The sequence below is a fragment of the Lynx canadensis genome, chromosome B3, assembly GCF_007474595.2.
Source record: "Lynx canadensis isolate LIC74 chromosome B3, mLynCan4.pri.v2, whole genome shotgun sequence".
In the NCBI taxonomy this organism is placed as follows: domain Eukaryota; kingdom Metazoa; phylum Chordata; class Mammalia; order Carnivora; family Felidae; genus Lynx; species Lynx canadensis.
Genome location: NC_044308.2, coordinates 133,926,995 through 133,952,392, shown reverse-complemented (window position 1 = coordinate 133,952,392; position 25,398 = coordinate 133,926,995). Strand labels below are relative to the sequence as shown.

Here is a 25,398-nt window from a genome sequence, read left to right as displayed (position 1 = left end):
TACTTTCTTGCCCCTTCCCTCCTGGCGCTAGGGTCTGCGCAGTGGCTGTTCCCACTGCCTGGCACGCTTTTCCCAGACACAAGTCTTTGCTCAAGTGCCCCTCCCGACCCCCTGTGTCCCCAGGCCAGTCCCCTCATCGTGCTCTGCCTCCCCCTTTCCCAGTATTTATCACCCTCCAGTATCATTTATTTTTTCATCTCTGTTGCGTTGCTTACCCATCCCCACCCCCAGGATGTAATTTCTCATGAGGACAGGAATCTTTGGGTTTTTTCTTCTTATTGCCGCCCATCTATCCCAAGTGTCCACAGCAGTACCTGGCCCATAGTAGGTGCTCAGTAAAGAAAGCATGCCTGCCGGAGACCTACCTTTATCTCCTCCTGTCCCCACTTCCCTTCCTTCAAGCAAGTGCAGCTGACAAGTGTTAAGCACATGCTCTCACAGATGCAAAAGGTCAGATGTCAGTGGTCGGGGTCAAGTGGAAGTCCATCTCTGCCCAACACCATGTGTGTGTGTGTGGCTCCGTGAGACTGGAGATGATGTGCTGGAAACTGCCCTCACCCCACCAGCTTGCCAGCTGTGCATCCATTAGGGACATTTATATGGTTTCTCAGAGTCTGTTCTGGAAGAAGTCATGACAACCAAGAGGTGATGTCTGCTTTATCTGTTAAACGAGGGAAGGTTTTTGGTCACACCTGGACCAGCTCCCTGGTCCCCTCAAGCTCTGCTTTCTCAGCAGCCAGGCGTGTCACCGGGCCACACAAAAAAAGACTAGATTCGTCTGACAGAAGCCAAGGTGGTAGCAAATTAATTTCTCCGATGAATCATTCAGCAGTCATGCTGGAAGAGAGCATTGTTTGTCTTCCAAGGTTTGTATCCAAGTGCAGCAGTGGTTTTCTGACTTGTAAATGGCTGATCCCACCTAAGACGCTTAGAGTGGAAGGAAGGGAGCCATGTTAAGTTGGGAAACCCAGCTCAGAGAGGAGAGGGAACTCCTTCAGAAGCATATGGCTTGATGGCCCCGTAGGTAAGAGACGCATTTGTCACTGTTTAAGTTCTGCAGATGGATATATACGTGGGTCATCAGGCAGTGGCCACTGTCATCCTTCAGCCTGGTGCTGCGTGGATTTTAAACACAAGGCAAGATACCCGGGTCCGTGGAGGGGCTGTCCCCATATCCTACAGAGTGCTGTCTGTGAATACAGCTGGAACACTTGAGGATAGTCTTGGGGATTCCATTAATTGCTATTCAGTGGGCTGGCCATTGGTCTTCTGTTTTCTCCCTATTCTGGTGCTCACTGAAGGGCTTCTAGTGACCGAGAAAGCACCTTGATGAGTGGGAGCATTCTGTGCCTACAGGTGCCATAGCTTCCTCCCAGCTCATGCAGGCCTCCGTTCTGATGGAGGAAACCAAAGGGCCAATTTCTGCCCCTCCCCCGCCCCCATAGAAGACTAGAATGGCCCTGTACCCTTGCTTTTTTGAGTAGGCTACCCCTCGGCCAGAGGCCCACAGAGAAGTTGAGCCCGACCCTCTCCTCCAGCTTTCATTGTCAGACGCCCACCACGCTGGGTCCAGGGCCCCTGGAAACAAGGAGGCTGTTTTTGCTCAAGAAGCCCCCAGTCCGTGTTGGGGGAGGGAGGATAGGAAGACCACGCTGGTAACTGCTAGATCTTTTCCAGGGTGAGAAGTGACATATGTGTGCTTTCCATAAAATGCAGAGCAGATGATGAGTTCTGCCAGGCAGGCCAGGAAGACCTCCTGGAGGAGGCTGTGTGTGGCAGAGCAGCAGAGGAAAGGTGTCCTGGGAGGGAGAAGCTCACAGGAGTGGAACTGTGTTGGGAATCCCATGAGGGGCATCTGTCCTCAGGACACTAGGAGGAAGTCTCTGTCACAGCCGAAGTTTACTTTTCAAAGGCCGGAGGGAAACTCCTGGGATCAATATTTAACCCTCACAGTGTTTGCTTGCTCTCCTGTCAAAGGCATCCCCAAAGTGCTTTTCAGACCCTGTGGAAGCCTTGCCTCCTAGTCCACACGGCGCAGCTCTGCCTTCTGCAGACTAGCAGGGAGCCTGGGTGGGCTGTGTGCCTGTGGCTTGCTCCCTGCAGCCCGGGAAGAGGGCCCGGAGCTAGGTTTGTTAGGAACAGTCTTCTTGCCCCAGTGAGTGTTCTCTTAAAGATCTCGAGGGCTGGCTTCCCTCCTCCGCCATCTCCCTGCGGTTCTGCCCTCCCTAGTGCCGCCGCTTGCCGGGTGACCTGGTGGCAAGCGTCCACCATTGGGGGTTAAAGGGAGATTTCTGGTGTTACTTCTCTTAACCTTTTTTTTTTTCATTTCTCCCTCACTGTAATTTTGTTCTTGTGTGCACATATTTTTATTTTTGTATTTACGAAAACCTCAGGTTCTTTATTATTTTTTTATGTTTGTTTATTTTGAGAGCGTGAGGGAGGGAGGGGCGGAGAGAGAGAGAGGGAGAGAGAATTCCAAGAAGGCTCTGCCCTGTCAGCACAAAGCCCAACATGGGGCTCGATCGCATGAACTGTGAGATCGTGATCTGAGCCAAAATCAAGAGCAGGACGCTTAACCGACTGAGCCACCCAGGGGCCCCAAACCTCAGGTTGTTTAGACAAAGAGGGAAGAAGTAAGTGAGCAAAGGAGAACCAACCTTGTGGCCATTTGGATCCTGGTGACGCTCTCCGTTCTGTCCTGGAGGGAGCAGGCTCAGAAAAGCATCCAAGTGCGGTTGCAAATGGTGAGGCTGCGGCCTGCTGCTTTGCTCCTGTGCTGCTTGCTGGGTCCGGAAAGGAGTCTTTTGGTCCATCTAGAATGCGGGGGTTGCTGGACACTTGAGCTGAAAGCCAGCACTTTGCTTTTCCAGGAGCGTGAAAAGCTTGGTTAACACGAGGCACAGGCGGGTGTTAGAGCGCAGCCAAATGCCGGCCTTCGGAACAGGCCTGGGATCTGCCTGGATACCAGCCTTTGTTGAGTAAACTTCTTAGCGATGGTCTGTACACAGAGACGGCTCCCTGGCTGTGGTAACCACGCCATGGCTTCCAGCAGCACTGTTCCCTGTGGCCGTGGCTGTCCGAGGAGGAGGGACGAGATGTTGTTTGTGAAAGGTTCTTTATGGTCACTGATAGTATTTGGGCTTTGAGTTTTCTGCCTGGTGGTGGGGAGGAACCCTTCCCTTCCTCGCATCATCTCCTGCCTGTGGCACCCTCTCGCCTGCGACCAGTGCAGATGCTGGGTCTCAAGCTGAGTTCTTGTGGTCAGATTCTGCTTTTTTCTTCTTCTTTTTGTTAATGTTTGTTTACTTTGAGAGAGAGACAGACTGTGAGCAGGGGAGGGACAGAGAGAGAGGGAGACACAGAATCTGAAGCAGGCTCCAGGCTCTGAGCCATCAGCCCAGAGCCCGACGCGGGGCTCAAACTCACGGACCGCGAGATCGTGACCTGAGCTGAAGTGGACGCTTAACTGACTAAGCCACCCAGGCGCCTCTGCATTTTGCTTTTCTGATCTGTAATTGTTCGGTGCTAGGGAGAATTAGCTTTCCCCTGCTGTGGTCTGGGTGGGGAGGGAGGGGGGACAGGCAGGGAGTCCTTTCTGTCGGGCATGCTGTCTGAGGGGCTTGGGGTGGCTGTTTCAAAGTGTTATCCCCAATCTGGGAGCAGCTGCCTCTGTTGCTGGGCAGATGCCTCTTGCTGCCCACACCTGGCGGTGCTGGGGGATCCGGGGGTCGGTGGCAGGCTGGATTGGGGGGTGCACTGATGCTGGGATCAGGGGGCCGCTGGTCGGCGGAGGGGGGGTGCGTGGGAGGCTCCTGCACCATTTGCACTGACATGCAACTTGGTGCCTGCCAAAGCCCACCTGTGATAACCATTTGTTCAGTAACTGAATAAACAGATAGTGGAGTGCCTGGTTATGTTCCTGCCTGGTGGGGGCCCTGTTTGGTAATGTTCTGGGTGTGAAAAAGCTGGGTGAGGGCTTCCTAGGAGTCACCCTTCAGCCAGTGAGGTATTATGTGGAGATGCCTGCTTCAGACCGTATGCACCGAGACAGGTATGTGGGGGATGTCCTCATGTGCCCACCCACCAGGAACTCCCCATCCATTCTGTTCCTCGGCAGTGCCTGCGGAAGGTGACCCTGACTGTTCAAATGATAATAAACTGCTGGTTTTGATGCAAGCCGGGTCCTCCGGAGGGCCCACAGAGCTGTGCTCTTGTGAGTGAGTCTCAGGATGTCATTAGACGTTGAAGAGACATACACATGGGTCACGTTCAGCACAGCATTACTTTCAAGTCAGTGAGACAGCCCCATAATCATCCTTAGGAAATAATGGTTTTTTAAATAAGAAAGCACGGAGGGGTGCCTGGGTTGCTCACTCGGTTGAGCATCTGACTTGATTTTGGCTCAGGTCATGATCTCAGGGTCGTGAGATCAAGCCTCACATTGGGCTGAGCACTGGCCGTGGAGCCTGCTTAAGATTCTCTCTCCCTCTGTCTCTCTCCCCAGCCTCCCTCTGCCCCTCTTCCCTGCTCAAGCACTCTCACTTTTTCAAAAAAAATTTTTTGTTAAACAAGAAACCAGGGGGAAACACAGTTAGTGATTGACTCTAACACACAGCAGAGGAGAGCGGTATAGAGAATTATTAAGAACAAATAGGTACATACGAATGCATAGTCTCCATCCCAGCAGGGAAGGAAACTGAAATTGTTCTCTATGTTCTACCCAGGGACTCAGTGTTAACTGTTAATGTCACTCGCTCAGTCAGCAGGCACTGGTTAAATGCCTGCACTGTGGCATTTGGGTCAGATAGAGTTCTGTTCTGGAAGGAGCTGTAACCCTCAGTAATGACCGTTTCAGGGGGCAAAGGGACGATAGGGAGTTAGGGCAAAGCAGGTGGTGAACAGCCCAGGACCAAATCTTAGTTCTGTGACTCTGCTGGTCTGAACCTGTTCTTGTTTGTAAAGTGGAGATAATGCTGTCCTTTGGGGTTAAATCAGATGACTGTGTGTTTTACTGAAAGTGCAGTAATGGCCCATAGGCATGAAGGGCACGGGGTGGGGCAGGGGCAGAATTAACCTGAAAGGTCCATTTTCCAGGTGGTGAGGGTTAAACCCTCAGCCTGGCTGGCAGTTTGCTGATCCTGGGCCCCTGTGGTTGTGGAGAGCTGAGTGAGCAAGACTGAGGAGTCAGTGTCACTGCCTTTCTCTGACGCTGTCTTTGCAGGCAGTCACGGTGCCTTCTGACCTCAACAGAGCAGAGGGTGTGCAGGAGGGGCTCCGTCTTAGAGGGGACTGTTAGCATTCCTTTGCCTAAATCCCCACCTTCATACCTAAGTGACCATTTATCAATGACAAGGTTTATTTTCCATATCCAGAGACCAGGAAGTGGGAACATTCAGAGGGCTGCATCTTGGAGACTCAGAGTGGACCCAAAAAGGACCCTAGAGATCACGTACCAGGCACGGAAGACAGGTTTTGTTTCATGTGTCAACTTCGGTTGATTGGCAGGTGCTGTCCAGTGCTCTTCTCAGAGGGATTCTGAGGCCTCTTTCCAGGCTGCTTAACAAGTTGTTGATACTGACGAGCCACATGTACCACAGACAGGAGATTAGAAAGGGGATTTTCCAGCCCTGATCTAGCTCTGCCTCCACATTTTAGAGGTTCGTGTACTTTAATTATCAAACTACACTTCGAAGGGCACCTGGGTGTCTCAGTTGGTTAAAAGTCTGCCTCTTGATTTCGGCTCAGGCCATGATCGCATGGTTCGTGGGATCCAGCCCCATGTTGGGCTCTGTGCTGATAGTGCAGAGCCTGCTCAGATATTCGTTCTCTCTCTCTCTCTCTCTCTCTCTACCTCCCCTGCTCGCTCACTTGCTTGCATGCTGTCTCAGAAATAAATGAACTTACTAAAAAAAAAAAAAAAAAAAACCACTTCTGTCTACCTACTGTCTATCTACTTCTATCTTTTGTCTACCCTCACACACATGCAATATCAGATAGTTTCCCTTCTGTTTTGGAAGCGGGTTGCTACAAACATCTAACTTTATATATAGCTTAGACCAGCATATGTTGATGTATTCTATTTCTGCTAAGGCTGGTGTGAGTTTCTCTGTGTCAGGACTGTAGGAAGCAGGTAGTAAAGGAAGGTTTTTCTTAGATTCAGCCATTAGCTCAGGCTGTCGTGGGATTCCCCCCTGGGGTTGTGGGTAGACACAGAGGGTGTCGGATGTTTTTGACCCTCCCCCCTTGGTTGCCTGTGACTCACTCGGTAGAGAAATGAACATCGCTTCGTACCCTGCCCCCATTTCTCACTCTGAAGACCCACCCGTAACCACAAAGCATTCATAATTTGACAGACACCATGTTCCCTTACCTCTGGGCCTCTGCACATGCTGATCCCTGTGCCTGAGCCCTGGTTCACCTGCTTCCCACATCCCTCATCATCCTTGGGTCTCAGCTCAGGGGTCGTTTCCTCAGGAAACCTTGCCTGATCCTTACTGCAAATTAGATGTCCTTCTTCTGGGTTTCCATAGCATTTATCAGCTTTTTAAAATTGCTGGTCCTGGTCTGAGCTCAGAGGACTGTGTTGATTCTGGTTCTGTTCTCAGCGAGCCTCCACCCCTGGGGGTGCTTGGGAGGGAGTTGCCTGCAGGTTTATTTCTTCTTGGCCTGCTTAAGTGTGTCACTGAGCCAGTCTTATTGGCAGGGACCCAGTACAGAGTCTTCGGGTATGTTTTGAAACTATTCAAAACCTACAATCTGGCAGATTTATGAAAATAGCAGTAGTTTGCCTTACTGTTGAAATCCTGAGAGAAATTGGGCATCAGCTTCCCAGGAGAAATGAGGGAACTTGTATTCTTCCATTTTTTATTTTCATATACTTTTTTAACTTCGCAGGAATCTGTGTAGGGGTAAAAAATCACAGGATGCATTTATTTATTTTTTAATTTTTCAGAATGGGTTTTGTTTTTGAGAGAGAGCATGAACGGGGGAGGGGGCAGAGAGAGAGGGAGACACAGAATCCAAAGCAGGCTCCAGGCTCCGAGCTGTCAGCACAGAGCCCGATGTGGGGCTTGAACCCACGAAGTGTAAGATCATGACCTGAGCCAAAGTCAGATGCTCAACCGACTGAGCCACCCAGGCGCCCCAGGATGCATTTATTATAAGCAAATGTTTGTATTCACTTAGCCTGGTGAAAATGAGCACAGCACTGGTTCATTTGAATGAGGGCAGGGGTGATTTTCCTGGTACCCTGTTCATTACCAAAAAGTTTATTTTAAATACTTTTTTTCCATGAGAATTTTTCTAAAACTCTGTCCCTTTAAAACCTTTCCCCCCTACTCTGTTCTAAGACTTAGCAAAACAGGAATTGCATACTTTTCTAATAGGTGTGAGTGAGTGAATGAACGAATGAATGAATGACTCATAGTTGTCAAGGTGTGTAAGTGCTGGGTGCTGAGGGAACAGAACCCTTTGTTGTTTGAATAGCCACAGAATGTAGTTTTGAGGCCTTGGTGTGTGTGTACATAGGGTTTCTGGTCTTTTCCTTGCAGTCACTGGCTTGTGCTCCTGCTACTGGCAGTGGGCGTGTTCAGTGCTTGTTCCCACGTTTAGTTTGCTCATCTGTTGCGAGCCAGGAAGATGGATCATCGGGGCTGTTTAAATTATTCTAGTGTATGATATAATGAGGGCCTTTGGGGCCTTCGCTGTGAACACAGTATGTAAAGATTCTCCGTGTGAACTCTGACTTCCATCTGGGCTAACGGGAGACCTTGCGAATGCTTTCCTCCTGTGTGTCCCTGCCGGTTATACGCTGGGCTCATGGCCCATGACAGGTGGTGAATCACTGGCAATGGCTGGGAGGGGTCTGTACCTGTTCTATCCACCAAAGGTGTATGAGGGGCACTGGCTGGGTGTCTGGGGACAGAGGTGAGGGTGGTCACCTGGGCTGGATGCAGCACTGTGGCCAGGGAAAGATTTTGGTGAGACTGATGGTAGGCTTTTAATATTCAGGTGGGCATTTCCTTGTAATCGACACTAAAATTGTGATTGATCATCAGTTCAGCTTTAACAGAGAAGTGAGTCATTGTGGCCATCTATTTATTTATGTCTATGGATTAGACTTTTGGGACAAGTAAAAGGCCTCCAGTAAAAAAAAAAAAAAAATGTATGAAAGTCTGAAAATGTTCCCATTTCAAACACTGATGAAGTTGTGCACCTTATTAGCAAAGAGAAGAGCATTAGCCCAGTACAGTGATGTTCAGTGCCATCAAAGCTAAGTGTGTTAAGACTGTGGAATCTGAGTGCTCGGAAGGGTCCCTGTGGTCCAGCTCGCCAGCCCCTCCTGCCCACCTTCAGGCTGGAAGGTAAGAAAGGGTGTTCGGTTTTGGCTGAACGAATGTCCAGCCCCCACATCTGAGACTCCACCACGATGTCAGGGAAAAGCTATTTTGAGACACTTTTCTGTTGAGAAATATTAGGATAAGATCGCATGTCACTCCACACCCACCTTACACCCAGGGACCTGGAATGAACCACACTAGTTCCTGGGACCCAGGTTTGGTTTGTTTATCCTAGCAGTTGTTGGGGATACCTGGGGCCGTTTTTGCACAGGGTGAGCTCATGCTGGTAAGTCTGTCAAGAAAACCAGGCTATATGTGGCATGTCCCTTTTCCCCCAAACAGAAGAGGATATAATGAGAAAGGGAGAATCCTGTAGAATTTTTCAGCTGATGGAGGGCACCTTTTGGGATGAGCACTGGGTGTTGTATGGAAACCAATTTGACAATAAATTTCATAAAAAAATGAGATTGAGCCCCGCGTCAGGCTCCATACTGACAGCATCATACCTGTTTGGGATTCTCTCCCTCTCCCCCCCCCCCCCCAAAATAAACTTTAAAGAAATTTTTTTTAAATGAAAGATGTAAGTATGTGCATAAAGAATTAGCCACTAAGATGTTCTCTATCACATTATTTAGATTAGAGTATCAAAAACTTGAACCTCTCCAAGAAGATTGGTTGAATAAGTTTGTGGTCTTTGTACAAAGTAAAGATGAGACCATCAAAAATGCCGCATGTATGTTAGGAATTTGCTTTCGAGTATTCTAGTCGAATGTGTGTGGGGCGGGGGGGGGGGGGGGACCGAACCGATGCATAAACAGTCCATAATGTGAAGACAGGCTGTGAGTGTGGCAGTTTGTTTCTCTGGCTCCTGGACGTTCTTTGCATGGTGGAAAAGTAAAGTTGCATACGGCCGTGTTTTGGAGGACTCCGTATTTCCCGTGGGGATTACTCTCTCCCAATGTACTTTGCTTCCCACACACTGAAAAGAGCTGCTGGTTCTGAAGTTCCTTCGTTATCATGAGAGGATATTTATGCTATCTGAATGGAAAAGGGCCACAAATAGTCATATATGGAATTCTCATTTGGTTTAAAAAAAAAAATAAACCCATACATAGAAAAGAGATGGACTGTGCACACCTACGTGGATCTCGCTGGGTTGAAAGAGTACTTTTTCTCTAGCTTTCTAGCTTGATCCCCTCCACCCCTGCCTCCCCTACAGCACATGCAGATCAGTGGTGAAATTTTATGAACAGTTGAGCTTAGTTACATTTATCTTGCTCTTTTGGTTTAGGGAAGAGCATGGAAGAAATAAAGAAGGTGCTGCTGCTGGTGCTGGGCTGTGCCGTCCAGGTAGGGATCCGGGCATGCAGTGGGGAGGGCCTGCTCTTAGCCATCTTGTGTTTGGAGTTGTGCGGATCAAACGCCCCCTGTATTGAGGTGGGAGTGAAACCATTGGTTGCCTGAGAGACAGTGGCTACCATCTTGGATGGCACTGATTTCTCACACAGAGCACCCTGTGCAAGAGAGCAGGTGGGGATCCCACCGACCAAGACACCATGAGTAGACGGCCCCGTATGGGAACATCTAGAACAAGATCAGTAGACTGCAGCCTGGAGGCCAAATTGACCTGCCACCTGTTTTTGTAAATGAAGTTTTATGGGAACACGGCCATGCTGATTCCTTTACATATTATCTGTGGGGCGTGGCCCACTGGGTCTGAGAATTTTTTTTTTTTTTTTTTTTAAACCATCTGGCCTTTTACCAATGAAGTTTGCCAGCCCCTGGCCTAGACCAGGTGTTCTTGTTCTTTACCGGTTTAGGAATCATCTGGAGAGATTGTCCAAAGTGCACATTTCAGGGGCTCCTGGGTGGCTCAGTGGGTTAAGCATTTGACTCTTGATCTCAGCTCAGGTCTTGATCTCAGGGTTCTGAGTCCAAACCCCACGCTGGACATGAAACGTACTTAAAATATAAAGTGCAGATTTCAGCGTTCTACTGCCAGTGTTTTCAGTCTGGGATGTGCTTTTTTAAAAATCTGCTATAGGTCTGATCTAGGTAGTCAGAGCAACTTCTAGAGAAACCTCAGTGTAAGGGCTGGTAAGGGGGACAAGAGCATTCTGGGGTTATAAAGGAGAAAGCCAGGGCTTGGGTGGATAGTTTGTACTTCTGTAGCATGGTGGCCCCAGGTTGCCCTCATAGAATGCTTCCATTAACACCTGTAACCCTCCACAGTGTGAGAGGAAAGAGGAATTTATTGAAAGAATCAAACAGCTGGACATTGAGACCCAAGCCGGGATCGTGGGCCCATATACAGGAGGTAGGTGTGTGGCTTCGTGGGGTGTGGCTGTGGACCCGCCACTCCTGTGGTGGGCCAGGAGATGGGGCAGTCTCCACCGGTGAAAAGTTGGAAGAATATGTCACCCATCAATATTCTTGCTGATCTTAGGTTTCAGACACCACAGACAAATGTATTCTATTTGGAAAGGTAACCATCAGCGAGCTAAAATAAAATGGGGTAAAAATAAAAAAAATTTTTTTAAGCCCTCAATCAAGTCATCTTTTGCCTCCTCTTCTTGCCTAATATGGACTCAGACTATTTTTAAGAGCTGTCAAGTGATTTAGGCTCAGAATTTGATTTACAGACCCTGAAAATGTATTCTGGCAAATGTCCCCTGTTTTGAATGGTTGATCTTTATAGAAGAGATTCTCTGCTTCTGTCAGTAACATGGCAGAGAGACAAGCCGCGCCACTTGAGAAGTTAAAAAACCAGCAGTCCCAGAGGGCTGTCTCCAGAGGACCCAGCGTCCAGGATGGGGTCAGGAGGGCTCTGCACTGAGAGCAGCCTCTCTGCCATTGACCTTGGTGGGAGGGGTTTCCCTGGAAAACGAGCCTGTAGAGAGAGGCAGGTGCTCACCTGAAAATTTTCTTCCCTGATCTCCACCCCACCCTTACACCACAATTCTTCAATTACCTCAGGACTTAAGGTTCAGCCTTCAGTGTAATTGGACAGATGTATTAAATATAAAAGACATAACCAGGAGCTCGTAGGAGCAGGTATATAACTGACAGGGGTCAGTGAAGGCAGAGCTCCACTGCTGGCACCAGGGACAGGCTGCTCCTGGCTCCTGGGCTTCCACAGCTGCCCAGGGCACTGTCGGGGCGTTGGGGGCATGAGTTCTGAGGTGGGATTTGAAGCAGGAGACAGATGCAGTTCTTGGCCGGTGGGGGGTCCATCAGGGAAAGTCAGTAGTGTCACAGATATTCTCAACCACCTTTATCAGGGGCAGACCAGCTGTTAGCCTAAGAACCATTCTGCTTTTAATTTGAAAATTGTATTTATCTGGGGACTGGGTCCTTGAGGCCAGCAGTGTTTGTTTGTTTGTTTTTTGCCACTGACCACCTTTCCTGCTCAGACAGCAGAATATCAGAGAAAGAGAAGGTCACATGTGGCCAAAAAGGAGTCTTGCATGCATGTCATTTGGTGGCTGGCTATGGGACTGGGCTTCACATCAGTTGGGTGCTGCTTAAACGTTCAGTGTCCTGACCCCACGAGAGGCCTGCTGAGTCAGAACTAGGGGATGAGGGTTAGGGTTAGGGTGACTGATGTGCACTGGGGTTGAGCCCCTGCTCCCCTTTTCTCCTCTGTGGGCAGACCTAGCACCCATCCAGCCTGTGCTCCCAGTTCTGAGAGTTTAAGGTACCCTGTACCATGGGATAAGGTTCTCCTGATTCCTCAGGATCAGCTGAATCTTAGCTTTTCCTTTGTCAGGAGGGGAGAGGTAAGAAAGGCCTTTTGAGAAACTAAAGGGCCCTGTCTTCTGTTTTGTTCAACTATCTTCTGTTTCTGTTTACTGCTCTGAAAAATTTAAGAACTTTTTTTGGTGCACCTCACTGAGTGGGTAGCTCTGGCTTCTTTCTGTTTTCCCCTGTTGAGGCCTGAGTACGCGAATACTTCACTTCCCAAACTGAGCTATCAGGTGCTCCAAATAGATCTTCTGCCCCCCAAGGTAGGTCTGGGGCTGGGGGTGGTGAGAAGGTCCAGACTGTCACAAATCCATGGAGAGGCTGCTGTGTGCGGACATCGCTGTGGGTCTCCGCTCACACCTGGCGGAGAAAGGGGAAAAACCAGATGATTTTACGTGAGGAATGAGATTCAGGCTTACTGAAAATTGTTTTAGATTATGAAATATCTTCCCCCGAAATAAGATTGTTATGTGCCCCACATTCTGACATAAGACTTTCATGTAACATTTGCCGTATTCACATTGGATTTGAAGTAGTAACACAGGGTCCCCCTCCTGAGGGACCCTCCCAGCCCCTGAGGCTTCCCTTTCTTGAGTTGTAAATTGACAGCTTACAACAACCATATCTGAGGACTGTTTAGGGAAATACTGTATTGTAGGAGAGCTTCTGGCATTAAAGAATCCAGGTGCTTGGCCCGCCTGGGTGGTTCAGTCGGTTAAGCTAAGCGTCTGACTTCGGCCTAGGTCCATGATCTCATGGTTCCTGAGTTTGAGCCCCATGTTGGCCTCTGTGCTGACAGCTGGAGCCTAGAGCCTGCTTCGGATTCTGTGTCTCCCTCCTCTCTGCCTCTCCCCCCGCTCCATACTCTGTCTCTGTCTCTCTCAAAAATAAACATTAAAAAAAAAAAATCTAAGACTCCAGGTGTTCTCTGAGCGGTGTTGAAAGCAGGAGTGTTTTTGCACCAGAGCTTGGTTGAAGGGAGTTTGCACTTACTCATGGGGCCCCCTTGGTGCAGTAGATGTGTCAGTGACGGGTTGATAATGTCAGTGGGACGTGTCAGCCACGACCCGCCGCCCGGCCTAGCGCGGGGAGGCGGATGCTCCCTGCCGGCCTCTGCAGCGCCTGCCTGTGTGCCCACAGGTGACCCACAACCAGGAGAACGTGTTTGACCTGCAGTGGCTGGAACTCCCGGACGTGGCCCGGAGGAGCTGGAGGCCCTCTCGAGGAACATGGTGTTTCACCTCAGGAGGCTCATAGATGAGCGTGACGAGTGGCACGGAGGTGCGTGGCCGCACACACCTGCGGGAGGAGAAGTCCGTAGAAATGCCGAGCTCGGGCCCTGCCCCCATTCACGCACTCCTTGTCCCACCGAATATTCCAGCTCTTCCTACAAACTCGAGCCACCTCCCTCGGGGTTCTCCCCCACAACCCGGCCTCTGCTCTTGGCTTTCTCCTGTCTGTCGATGTTGGGCCATGGCGCGGGCGCGCTGGTGCGGACTGCTCTCCCCCCCCCTCCCCCTGCCCTGGCCGCAGCTGATCGTGGACCTGACGCAGGAGCGTACTACCTCAGGCGCAGCACCCGCCCAGCCCGCTCAGGTCCTCCAGCGCCGAGTCCACCCCAGCCCCCCAGCAGCCTCTCCAGCGAGGACAGCAGCACCTGGCCGTGGAGCTGGCGGACACCAAGGCCAGGCTGCGCCGGTGTGAGACATGATCTGTGAGTCCCCGCAGGGTCCCCCTGGGCTGGGCTGTCTTTCTGCTTTCGGGGTGGTCTTCGTGTGTTGCGCCAACCGGAGCCCTCCGACCCGGGCCCCAGAGCCCGCTGCCCCAGGCTCGCTCGACTGTTTGAACGTGGACTAGTCCCCTCCCTGTCCGGGCCTGCACAGGGAGGGGTTCTACCAGATCTTTAGGGCTCCAACCGGCCCGGGTTACAGATGGTCTGCAGATAGCCTCTTGTCCACACTTGTCCAGTTTGGGGCAGGGACTGATCACCTACTGGCATGTTTTCTTGGCTAGAGGGAGGATGCAACCCCACCCCACCCCCACGCCGCCACCCCACCACCCCACCCTGCCACCCGGTGAACCTGTTGTCGCCTCTTTTCCTGCAGCAGGAGAATGTCCCTGTGCCCCGTCTGGGGAGCTGCCCTCCTCCCCCTCACAGCCTGCCTGCCTGGCGGTGGGGAGTGCACCTGTGGCGGGAGCCTCCTTACCTCTCCCCCTGCCCCCGCACCCTCACAGGGAAACCCAGTGTCTGGTGGGTGGAGTTTGAGAGCAGGCTTTGAAAAGTTAAAGCAGAAGAGAATGCGAGTCAGGAACATTTTTGTAAGCCCCGTACGCACACTGCCCTCCACCCTCCCAGAAGCCGCCGTCCCGCTCCCTGCTGTGGTCTCATGAGGTGGGGGGCCGCTCGGGGTGCTGGCTGAGGACGCTCCTCAGCTCCGTTCCTCCACATCGCCCCTAGGGAGGAGAAGACCGAGCAGCTTGTGGACACCAGGCATGAGGTGGACCAGCTGGTGCTAGAGCTTCAGAAGGCCAAGCAGGAGGTGAGCGGGAGGGCCTGTGCGTGTGTCCTGGAGGAGGTGGTAGTGGCCGAGACTTCTGCAGTGACTGTGGCCCAGAGGCTCAGGAAACCAGCATCAGGAGCTTCCGGCAAAGGCCTCTGTTTCTGTCTGCTCAGAGCGACGCTGCCTGACAGCCAGCTGTCCTGAGAACTGCTGTGGGGGGACGGCCCTGTGTCTTTGTGACAGCCTGTGGGGGACCCCAGGCAGGGGCCTGCACGCGACCTGCTGGGCCCCCCGGACCTGACTTCTCCTGGGATATCCCAGAAAGGCTGCACTGCAGGGACTTGGGCCCCTCTCCCCTCCCCGGAGGGGGGGCCCTAAGCTGGCTTCCCCTGCCTTTTCCCACCCCCCAGAACATCCAGCTGGCGGCTGACGCCCGGTCTGCCCGTGCCTATCGCGACGAGCTGGACTCCCTGAGGAGAAGGCGAACCGCGTGGAGAGGCTGGAGATGGAGCTCGTGCGCTGCAGGGAGAAGCTGCACGACGTGGACTTCTACAAGGCACGCATGGAGGTGAGCCCAGCCTTCCAGAACACGTCCGTGCCGGCCGGGAAAGGGAGCTGTGAGATCTCCACGGCGAGGCTTTCCCTGCACCTCAGCCTGTCTGTGGGCCCAGGAGGCTCCCTCCCTCAGCTCCTTGCCCACCTAGAGGTGTCACATGGATGAGGGCGGGGAGGGAACCTGGTTCTGTAATGAGGAGCTCAGACTCCTTTTAGGATTTTTCCTTTTCCTGCTTCCTGCCACAGTGATGACCTTCATTCGTGGATTTTTATTTATTTTTTTCCTACTTCTTGCATTTCTGTGGCTAACTCTTACAGGGAATTAGTTTTCTTCGTCCATAAAAATAGAAATAATCATACCACTTCATGAGTTCTCCAGATGAAAGACAAAAAATACCTGTCACTTGGACCAAGTCCCATAGGAGTCCTCAGTCGTGGAGCCCACTCTGATCCCAAGGTCTGGGAGGATGCAGGGGAGGGCGTCAGGGCTAACGGGGGGGACTGGAAACCGAGACCCAAGTGGGGTTACCGGTGCTTCAGCTGCTCACCCTGACTGCCTCATGTCAGCCACGGGTTCCAGGACCCACTTTCCCAAGGATTTGGGGGACTTTGCCCCTATCAACAATCCCAAGGTGGGGTCTGGAGGTAGTTTTAATGAGATGGTGAAATCAGGATGTCAGCCTGTACGAACCGGGCTTGTTTTGGTAAGAAAGATTTCCAGTTGCCATTCAGGAGGCTTTTGAGGGGACCAAACATGGGTCGGGGGGCATGGTATCCTTCTCCCAGCCATGCTGCTGGCAGGCCAGCTTGGGGAAGGCTGTTTGGCTGAACACCCGGACGCGCTCTGCTGCTACAGGCAGGCCCTGCCTACGGGCCGCAGGAGGTGGTAGGGAAGGCTGTGGTGCCGGGCCCATTTGTTACCCAAGAAGTGTCTGTTCCCCGAGGAATGTGACGCCCTACCTCCTGCAGAGAAGGCACCTTTGGTACTGTGGCTTTGGGGTGCAAGAGGTGGGGAGTGGGAGACCACCTCTGGCTTTGTCCTGGAAATGGTCCACTGGCCCCGCTGAATTTGAAAGGCATAAATCCCCAGCACAGACAGGTTCTGGGACACGGGCATATACCGGGGCCTTTTATCACTTACTAGAAATGCCACAGTTGAGAGAATCGGGGGGGGGGGGGTCCCGCACGTTTCCCCAGAGTGCTGCCCCAGCAGCCCCTTCTAAACAGTGCAGGCCTTCCGCAGCCCCCAGATGGGATCACAGGCAGAGTGTGGCTCCCACACCTCACCCCAGTTCTGTCCCATGGAGCAGGTGGGCATCGGGATCCAGTCTCTGTCTCTGTGTGCACCCCTGGCCCTGTCCAGGCAGCCTCACACGGTCATCCAGACACGGTGACTTAGCGCCTGTGTGGTACCAAGGCCTGCACCAGCAGCTAGGGATCTAAACCCAAGATGATGCATGCCCTGCATTCACAGAGCTTCCCCGACTTTTAGGGTTTTCTCCCAGGACCCCCCCTTTTTCTCAGACTTCTCAAATTTTCAAATTTCATGCCTCTGTGTAGTAACAGCAACATTTTTCATATTGATTAATTGCATAGTGAAAAGTTACTGGGAGCTTGGTAATGCCTTGAATTTTACTTTAGTTTTTATTCACCACAAGAGAAATGGTATGTGTCTGCATGAGGTGTTTACTTTGGGGCAGGCAGGGACACGCATGGGTTTGCAGACCTTTGCCGCCCAGGCTGGCTGATGAATTGGGCGTGGTCCACGGAGTCCAGGCCACTATAGAGAGGATGAGTCTTGCTGTGCTGGGATGCCCCTGATGACAGGGTTCAGTGGGCAGGAGCACTTGGGCGCTCATCCTTAGATCTCAAGTAGTCACATCAGCCTTTCTCGCTGTCTGGAGGGGGCCAGATACTCCAGCCATGGAAGGTGCATGGCATCCTCAGGAAGCGTTTTAGTGAGGGGCATGGCATGGTTTGGATTTCAGAAAGCACATTTTGGGTTGCCAGGTGGGGAACGGACCAGAAGGGGCAACAGGATGCCATGGGCTGTGGAAGTCTGCCAGCTAGATGGGCCCACCTGGGACCCATGCACCCTCTTTTCAGCCAGGATGGGCCCATCTCCAGCCTGGTGAGCTTCCTCCCTCTCCTGGCCACAAGGCTGCAAGTTGCTGAGCTTACTTGAGCAACATCTGTGTGTTCTCATTCATTTCTCAAAGCAGCCCTGAGGACGAGCTAAGCTTGGGGAGGTTGGATGGACTGCCCAGGGTCCATTCTGCTATAGCTTCCGTGACTCCCAGTGGCATGGGCCCCAGAACGGGGACTCTGCTTTGTTCGTGGGTATGTGCTCAGCATCTGGACCAGTGTCTGGCCCATGGGTGGTGGTGGATGAGCATTTGCTGGAACAATTTGTTTCCGGAGTTTTTTTTTTTTTTTTTTTTTTTTCTTTCTTTTTTCTTTCTTTTTTTTTTTTTTTTAGTATTTATTTAATTTTGGGAGCGTGCAAGCAGGGAAGGGGCATAGTGAGGGGGACATAGGATCTGAAGCGGGTTCTGTACTGATGGCAGTGAGCCCGATTTGGCCCTCGAACTCCCTAACCTCGAGATCATGACCTGAGCCGCAGCTGGACACTCAACCGGATGAGCCTCCCAGGTGCCCCGTATCTGGGGTTTTCTTTGATCAGCGTTTATAGAGCTTGTTGCTGCTGGGCCGCAGTAGAGCCTCTGCCTTCTCCGACCCCTGTGCAGGCTTCCCTGGCCTGCTGCCTACCAGGGCACACTGGGGTATGTTGGAAGTTAACCTAGAATGCTGCTTAGAGACCTCAGGACAGGTTGCTTTGGGATGCGAGCCAGTAGTACTTGGGGCCTGCAGGGATTGAGGTGGGCTGCCTGTCCCCAGACTTAGGGGTCCGGGCCTGGGCCGCTCAGTCCTTCTGGTGCTTTGTGTCAAGGAGAAGCACTACCTTGATGCACGCGTGTGTTTTTTGGGCCCATGTTTGTGTTTCAGAAAACAATGTTGCCCAGCTTGTGTACGTAAAACCAGATTTTCCAGGGTGTAGTGATGCACACCTCCAAGGGATTCACCCCAAGATTCTTGAATAATTTCTAAGTAATTAGAAGTATGCAGTACCATGCAGAGATGTGTCTGTGAATGGAGATTGACCTGCATGTGATAAAACCTTAGATTGGGAAAGACCCAATTACGATGTTTACACATCCAAAAACTAACAACAGAGGATGGGGGGATATGTGACAAAGCAAATATAGCAAAACACTAATTACAGAATCCTGGTGATATGTGTATGGTGTTCAGAATATTTATTTCAACGGTAAAAAGATAGCAGTGGATGTTAACCCTTTTGAATAAGCTCATACGTGATTAACATCAACTTAATAGTTTAAAATACTGAACAGCCCCATGTGTTAGATCTCCATTTCTCAAGAGGTGGTCTGTATCCACCTGTATCTGAGTCCAGCATGCCTGTTCAAAATGCAGATTCCTGGGCCCCAGAAATGTGTTCTGAATGCTCTCTCCCAGATGGCTTTTCAGCATTGCCAAGCGTGAGGACCACAGTCATATGAACAGGGTACTTTCCTCCGACTGCTGGCTTTTCTCTGCAAGAGGTGGGGTTGGCAAGGCTGACGGCTAGTCTGTGGTGGAGCTTGGCCTGAGGCTGCTTGTATGGAACTCGAGCCCCTGAGCGCAGGGACTAGGTCTTAATATGACGGCGTGGCCAGGGCCTGGCACACACAAGGCACTTGGTAATCACCCCACAAGTCAGGGAAAACCTCATCACTCAGCAATAAAAAGACTTGATCTGGAGAAAAGGACGGGAAGAATCTAGAGCTTTTTTCTCTTGGAGAATGGGGTAGTGGTAGGTGTGATGGTCAGGAGGCAGAGAGAGGAACAGGATTGACACGTTCGTGCCAGCTCACATTGTGGACACCTACCCTGTGGGGACGCTCTTCCAGACACAGAGAGTGGCAGGAGAGTGGCAGGCGGCTCAGGTGCCCTCCCCAAGAGCCTGTCAAGTCTCCCCGCTGAGAGACACATTAACGCCTATCATGGGAGGCAGCGTGTGCTTGTGTGCTCGTGCCTCATGGAGGAAAAGATAAAAGGCCTTGGGGTTCAGGACAAGGGCAAAGTTAATTTTGGTTAGAAAAATATGGACCACAAATTTCCATGTTTTACCGTGAAGCTTCTGGCAGCTTTTCCGTGCCTCCCGGTGTAGTTTACGTGAGGGTTCACACTACAGGACGAGAGTGGTGTGGCCATCCCTGGGAACGGCGGGAAGCATGGGGTGCACCAGGTGGTCCTTGGCTTCTTTGCAAGCACTTGTCCCTCCTCGCTGCTGCCAGTGAGCCTTGTGGAGGAGGACGAGGCAGAGGCTGCCCGGACGTTCCTCTTGTCCTGTGATTTGGATTTGGCTGAAATTTCCAACAGCAGAGGACAGGTGCTTCAGTGCCATGTGCATCTGTGTGGGGTGGAGGTAAGACAGGCCTTGTCCTTGCTCCTATGTGGGATTTATGGCTTCCTAGGCAGTGCTGGCCCCAAAGTAAACAGTCTGAGAGGCAGAGACCTAGCAGGGCACAGTCCTAGCTGCCACCCCCCTTGCCGGGTGTTCTGTAAAAGGGCATTGTGCACTATAGGAGCTGGTTTCCAGTGAGCTGATCCTAGCAAGCCCTGGGAGCTGACCATACGGGGCGGGTGGGGGGGGGGGAATGCTGTTGGCAAGGCAATTAGGAGCTGGGTTCATGATCAGTCCACCCAGCCCCAGATGCTCCCCATCCTCCAGAGCCCATTTTCCCACCTGCCGGCACGTCCCTGCCACTGTCCAGGGCAGGTGGAAGGGGGAGTGAGGGTCTCTGCCCTACCGGCCTTGTCTTCGTTGCTCATGTGACCCCACAGCCTACACACAGGATGTCTTCCACGGGTATCCAAACTGGCCATTCTGCCTCTGTCCTTGTCCACATTCCTCTGCGTCCCCCAGCCTTCTGCTTCGCACTTCACCTCCTGCAGGCCCCAGGTAGTGCTTCATGTGACCCTGGGCAGTGCTCCTCACATGGTGCTGTGATGTGTGTTTTCCTGTTTCCTGCCCACACTGGGAGTTCCTTGAAGCCCAGGTCCGTGCCTGACTGACTTTGAGCATGTTGTGTAGCTTGGCGATGGCCAAACTACAGTCCATCTAGGGGAGACCTGGCCCCCCATCCACCTTGTAAGTATAAAATTTTACTGGAGCACAACGGCATCCGTCCGTTCATACATTTTTCTGTGGCTGCGTTTGGTTCACCTGCAGGGTTGGATGGTTGTGACAAATTTATGACCTGAAAAGCTGAAAATACTTAACTGCCTGGCCCAGAGTAGGTGCACAGTAAGGTGTTAAAGAGCAGTTATAACTGTATTTATGAAGCTTTTTCCGCATGCTAGGAATGGTTAAGCTCCAACTACATCACCACGTGTAAGCCTCATGGTGGCCCACAGGGTTCAGCAGCCACTGCTAAACATGTTTTCATGGGAGAAAACTGAGGATTGATTTACAGTGTCTGCATTTTGCCGTCAGTACGGAGGTTGCATTGAAATGTGTCTGCCTGCCTGTAGGGCCTCTGCCTTGACGGGGAAGGAAATAAAGGCAGGGGAACTCACAGAGAGACGCAGCAGTGCGGGTGGGGGTGGGGGTGGGAAATGGGTGCTCAGGAGGGGTGATGGTGGCCCCTGCCTCAGACAACACCGTGAAAGGGCAGACGGAGGCCCCGCCTCCAGTGGTCCATGTGGGAATTTGGATGTTGTGTCGTGAGTGGGGAACGTTAAATTCGGGGAACTGAGTAAGAACCTGGGACATATATTGTCTGTTTACACTTGGGACTTTGTGTTTCTCCATGTTTCTTAATGGCTTCTAAGGAGTGCTGATAAATTCGGTACATAGGTAAAAACAGGGCAGACAGACCTGATGTTTGTACCGATCACCACACTCCTGGAGGCAGGTGAAGAAAGGGCAGGTGTTCTAGGGAGCCAAGCTGATGGCAGTGGGACGGGGCGAACAGGTGGAGTTTAGTGAGGGGGCGATCTTGGCTGAGTGAGCAGGAGGTCCACCTGCCCGGTGTGGAGTGCCCCTGTCCCCGTCCTGAGGACACCTCCGGACTGGCTTTCTGTTGCTCTAGGTTCAGGAGAGATGCATTGGGTACTGCGATCTGAGTGCAGCGGGGAGGAACCGGTGGTTGGTTTGATTCCGCCTCCCCTCCCCCTGCCCCGCACCTCTGGCATTTGGTTGTTGGGGGTCAGGGAGGCCCCCTGGAAACGAGTGTTGGCCTGTTGCTTGGTGGCTGGATGCCTGGGAGTGCTGGGCTGACCACAGGGGCATGAGGGAATGCCCCTATCTCACTGGGACTCAGGTACCGTGCACGGAGTATTTGACAAGCATTACTGCATCTGATCCCGTATCGGCCCTACTTGTGTGCCCGTCGCAGAAAGGAAGGATCCACAGTTGAGGGACATTCACTTGCTTCACATCCCATGGCTAATAGCGCATTGGCAGGCCTGGGAATCGGAGCCTGTCAGCCCACATTCCCGGTCACCGCTCCCAGTCAGCACGACAGATTAGCTGGGGCAGCTCTTTAGCCCCTTGGGGACCAGCCATCAGACCTGGCCCGTGACTCCCTAAATGTAGCCCCTCAGCTGTTCGCAGGCTGGGTCAGGCTTTTAAATAGCCTCCTGGTTCAGTTGAGGTCAGGTCTGCGGGGGGCAGGCTGGCTTCAGGCAGCTGCCCAGAGGGGAGGAATACAGATTCTCATCTGGGCTGAGCCCGCGGCTTGCCATAGGAGCTGGGGCACAATTCCACGCAGTTCTAGTCCCTCCCTTCTGAGGTCGTGGGGTGTCCAAGACAAGCTGATGTACTTCTGTTGCCTAATATGTGGTGGAGGTTGATAAGGCCAGAGGATTGAGATATAGTTGAATAGTAGTTAGAAATCACCCTGTTCCATACTGTGTTTCACTCCTGGATACTCTTATCCGTCCCTGCCTGTTGGAAGTCGCTGAGTCCTTGAGGGCCCACCTCACATGCCCTGACTCCCCCCCGCCCATCCCACCCCACCCCTGCTGCCCACCCGTTTCAGCCAACAGTGTTATTGAACAATCTATGAGGCTCACAAGGGCAGAAATGGAACAGCCCTTCCCTGAGGAGTTTAAGGTCTGGGGCAAGAGGGCAGGCCACATTGCCTCACAGCGTGTCCAGGGCACTCTGGGAGCCCAATACCTGGTTCAGCAAGCCGGACAGAGTGAATTTGCAGGCATTTCTCAGAGGGGCAACTCAGGCTGGGTTTTGAAGGCTGATCAGGTTGGTTGTGAGGATGAAGGGGCAGTCTGTGCTGTGGGCACGGAGAGCCCAGTAGTGAGGTGATGGTGGAAAGTGCTGGTGGGTGCAGCTGCTGGAACTCAGGTGTGAACAGTGGGGGCAGTGGCCAAAGAGGAAGGGCCAGCCTTCCTTTCTGCTTGACACCCCCATGTGCTCTGGCTCACATCATTATGGCTGGTCTGGGCCTCTTTCCCACGTGAGCCCCTTGAGGATGAGTTGTCAGCTGAGGGCGGTGAAGAGAACACATGTCTGGACCTCTCTGGCCAGAGCTCAAGTCCCCGCTTCGCCCCTCAGCGGCTTTGTGACTTGGGGCTCATGGCTTACTTTAAGCCTCTTCATCTGTAAAAAGGGTCTGTCCCTGCCTCCCTCTCGGGCTGTTGGGACGAGTGAGGTAGAGGGTGTGCCCAGGGCAGGGCCAGCTGCATAGTAGACAGGGTCTCCGACAGAGAGAGGACGTCTAGGTAATCTGAGTCTTAAACCCTTCACAGCTGCCATGCTTTGATCAGAACCGTGACCACTGACCGAAGGCACGTGGTTTCCCCCTTAACCAAGAATCTTCAGTGCAGGGAAGACACACATGTAGTGGATAAGCAGAGCTTCCCGGTTGTTAGGGGGCAGGCCTTTGAAAACTCTGCAGACACATTCCCACATGTGTGTGTTTGCATGCACCGTGAAGGCGTTTTGGGAAACTGTCCCTCCAAGATCCTGAGTGGTGCCGGAAGGGCTCTGAGGAGAAGAGAAACCAAGAAGCCCCATAACAAAGAGGGAGGAGAAGTGGAACAAATGAGCCGAATTCCATCGTGTGTGCTGGGCTGTCTGGTGCAGGAGCAAGAGTCCCACTGCCCCTCGCCCACAAAGGGGTCTTCGAGGGGATGGCCATCACGTTCCACACCCAGCATGTGCCTAATACACAGGGGGCCGGTAGCACTTACTTTGGGGTTCCCATTTGTTTGTGACCTGTCTCGGAGACTCCCCATTTCCAGAAAACTGCTGAGAACTGTTGTTCTTCCAAGTACATATGTGACAAGTTCAGATAGGAGCTGGGTATGGAACGAAAGCTGATCTCAACAGCTACCTGTTCCCAGGACCCTGACTACAAAGTGAATGTTGAGTCTACAGGACTAGACTCAGTCCTCGAATCTGGACAGACTTGTCAGCCCCACCTCTTTCTTGTTAAGGAAACGGGGCTCGGGGCACCTGGGGGGCTCAGTCAGTTAAGCATCCGATTCTTGATTTCAGCTCAGTCATGATTTCACGGTTCATGAGTCCTCTGAGTCCCGCAGCGGGTCTGTGCTGACATCACAGAGCCTGCTTGGGATTCTCTCTCTCCCCCTCCCCCTCTCCCCCTCCCCCTCCCCTCCCCCCTCCCTCCTCCTCCCCCTCCCCCCCTCCCTCCTCCTCCCCTCCTCCTCCCTCGCCCCCTCCCTCGCCCTCCCCCCTCCCCTCGCGCCCTCCCCATCTCCCATTCCCCTGCCGCCCCCCCCTCCCTCCCCCTCCCTCCCCCCCCTCCCCCCCTCCCCCCTCCCTCCCCCTCCCCCCCCCTCCCCCTCCCCCCCCCCCCTCCCCCCCTCCCCCCTCCCCCTCCTCCTTCCTCTCCCTCCCCTCCTCTCCCTCTCCTCCTCTCCCTCTCCCCTCTCTCTCTCCCTCCCTCTCTCCCTCTCTCTCTCTCCCTCCCTCTCTCCCCTCTCTCTCCCTCCCTCTCTCCCTCTCTCTCCCCCCCCTCCCCTCTCCCTCTCCCCTCTCTCCCTCCTCTCCTCCGTCTCTCTCTCTCTCCCCCTCTCTCTCCCTCCCCCCTCTCTCTCCCTCTCCCCCCTCTCTTCCTCTCCCCCTGTCTCTCTCCCTCTCTCCCTGTCTCTCTCCCTCTCCCTCCCTCCCTCCCTCTCCCTATCCCCTTGGGCCTGCTCATTCACTCTCTCAAAAATAACAACTTTAAACAAAAAGAAAGAATGGGACTCAGCAAGGCCCCATCTGTCAGCAGAGTCCACTTGTCCAACCAGATGTTTTAAATGGCAAACGTCTTCATACCATGGGCACATAGACATCGAGGAAGTGTCTACTGAGGAAGACACCAAATTCAACCATTTTCTTGATCCGGGCTTTTCTTTCAGTAGGGCATGCCCATTTGGCCTGGCCCAGTGAGAAAGGTGGGGTGCCGAAGGTGTACGTACCTCCCCCCCTGCACAGCGGCCTCACCCCTATGTTGTGTGTTTTCGGTCCAGAACCCTGTTGTGAGCCATGCCTCATCTGACGTTCTCGTGTTGTTTTTTTGCTGAGCTAGGAGAGACAACATCATTTTAATCGAGACCAAGGCCATGCTGGAGGAGCACTGACTGCAGCCCGGGCCGGGGCGATAAAGTTCACGAGCTGGAGAAAGAGAACCTGCAGCTGAAATCCAAGCTTCACGACCTGGAACTGGTATTGCCCTCCCGCCACTACATCCGAACAGATTGGGGCGGTGTCCGGTTTATGCCGTGCCCTCCTCGGGGCTTTCACCCCTGGGCTTGCTGCCGCCACCACGGTGGCTCATGAACCATGGTGGGCAGCTTGCTAAGCTCGCGCGACTGAGTGGGCAGCGCTCGACGCCCATGACACGGACTCGACTGCTTGTGCTCTTCCGTAGCGTGGGTGTACGTGCATGTCTGTGGCAGAAGGTCCTTGCTGGCCTTCATGGTGCGGGTTGAGCTGTGACGTTGTGAGTCTCTGTACGGCCTCTTCAAGGTGTGGGCCTGCTCGGGACCCCAGAACCACCTGTCGTCACATTAATTCTTTAAAGCCCTGCATAGTGTCACTTTGTCAAGACAGCCAGCATCAGTTAGAGACCTCAGGTCTCTGTTCATTACCTAGGTTCCTGGGGCAGGGTATCTTAATGGCCGTAACTCAGCTGGTCCTGTGTTGGAGAAGTTTCCTTGCA

The 25,398-nt window shown here is 52.7% G+C and overlaps 1 protein-coding gene across 1 annotated transcript in view; it reads left to right on the top strand.

Annotated features, from left to right (window-relative positions):
• The window catches only part of CCDC88C (coiled-coil domain containing 88C), a 129,582-nt gene that overhangs the window by 57,067 nt on the left and 47,117 nt on the right, over nt 1-25,398 (top strand). The window contains 13 exon segments of the mRNA XM_030320236.1: nt 9,631-9,689; nt 10,572-10,640; nt 10,642-10,656; nt 13,224-13,278; nt 13,281-13,361; nt 13,615-13,648; nt 13,650-13,791; nt 14,189-14,334; nt 14,542-14,623; nt 14,995-15,055; nt 15,058-15,156; nt 24,762-24,813; nt 24,815-24,902. Of these exon segments, the coding sequence (XP_030176096.1) occupies nt 9,631-9,689; nt 10,572-10,640; nt 10,642-10,656; nt 13,224-13,278; nt 13,281-13,361; nt 13,615-13,648; nt 13,650-13,791; nt 14,189-14,334; nt 14,542-14,623; nt 14,995-15,055; nt 15,058-15,156; nt 24,762-24,813; nt 24,815-24,902 (983 nt within the window).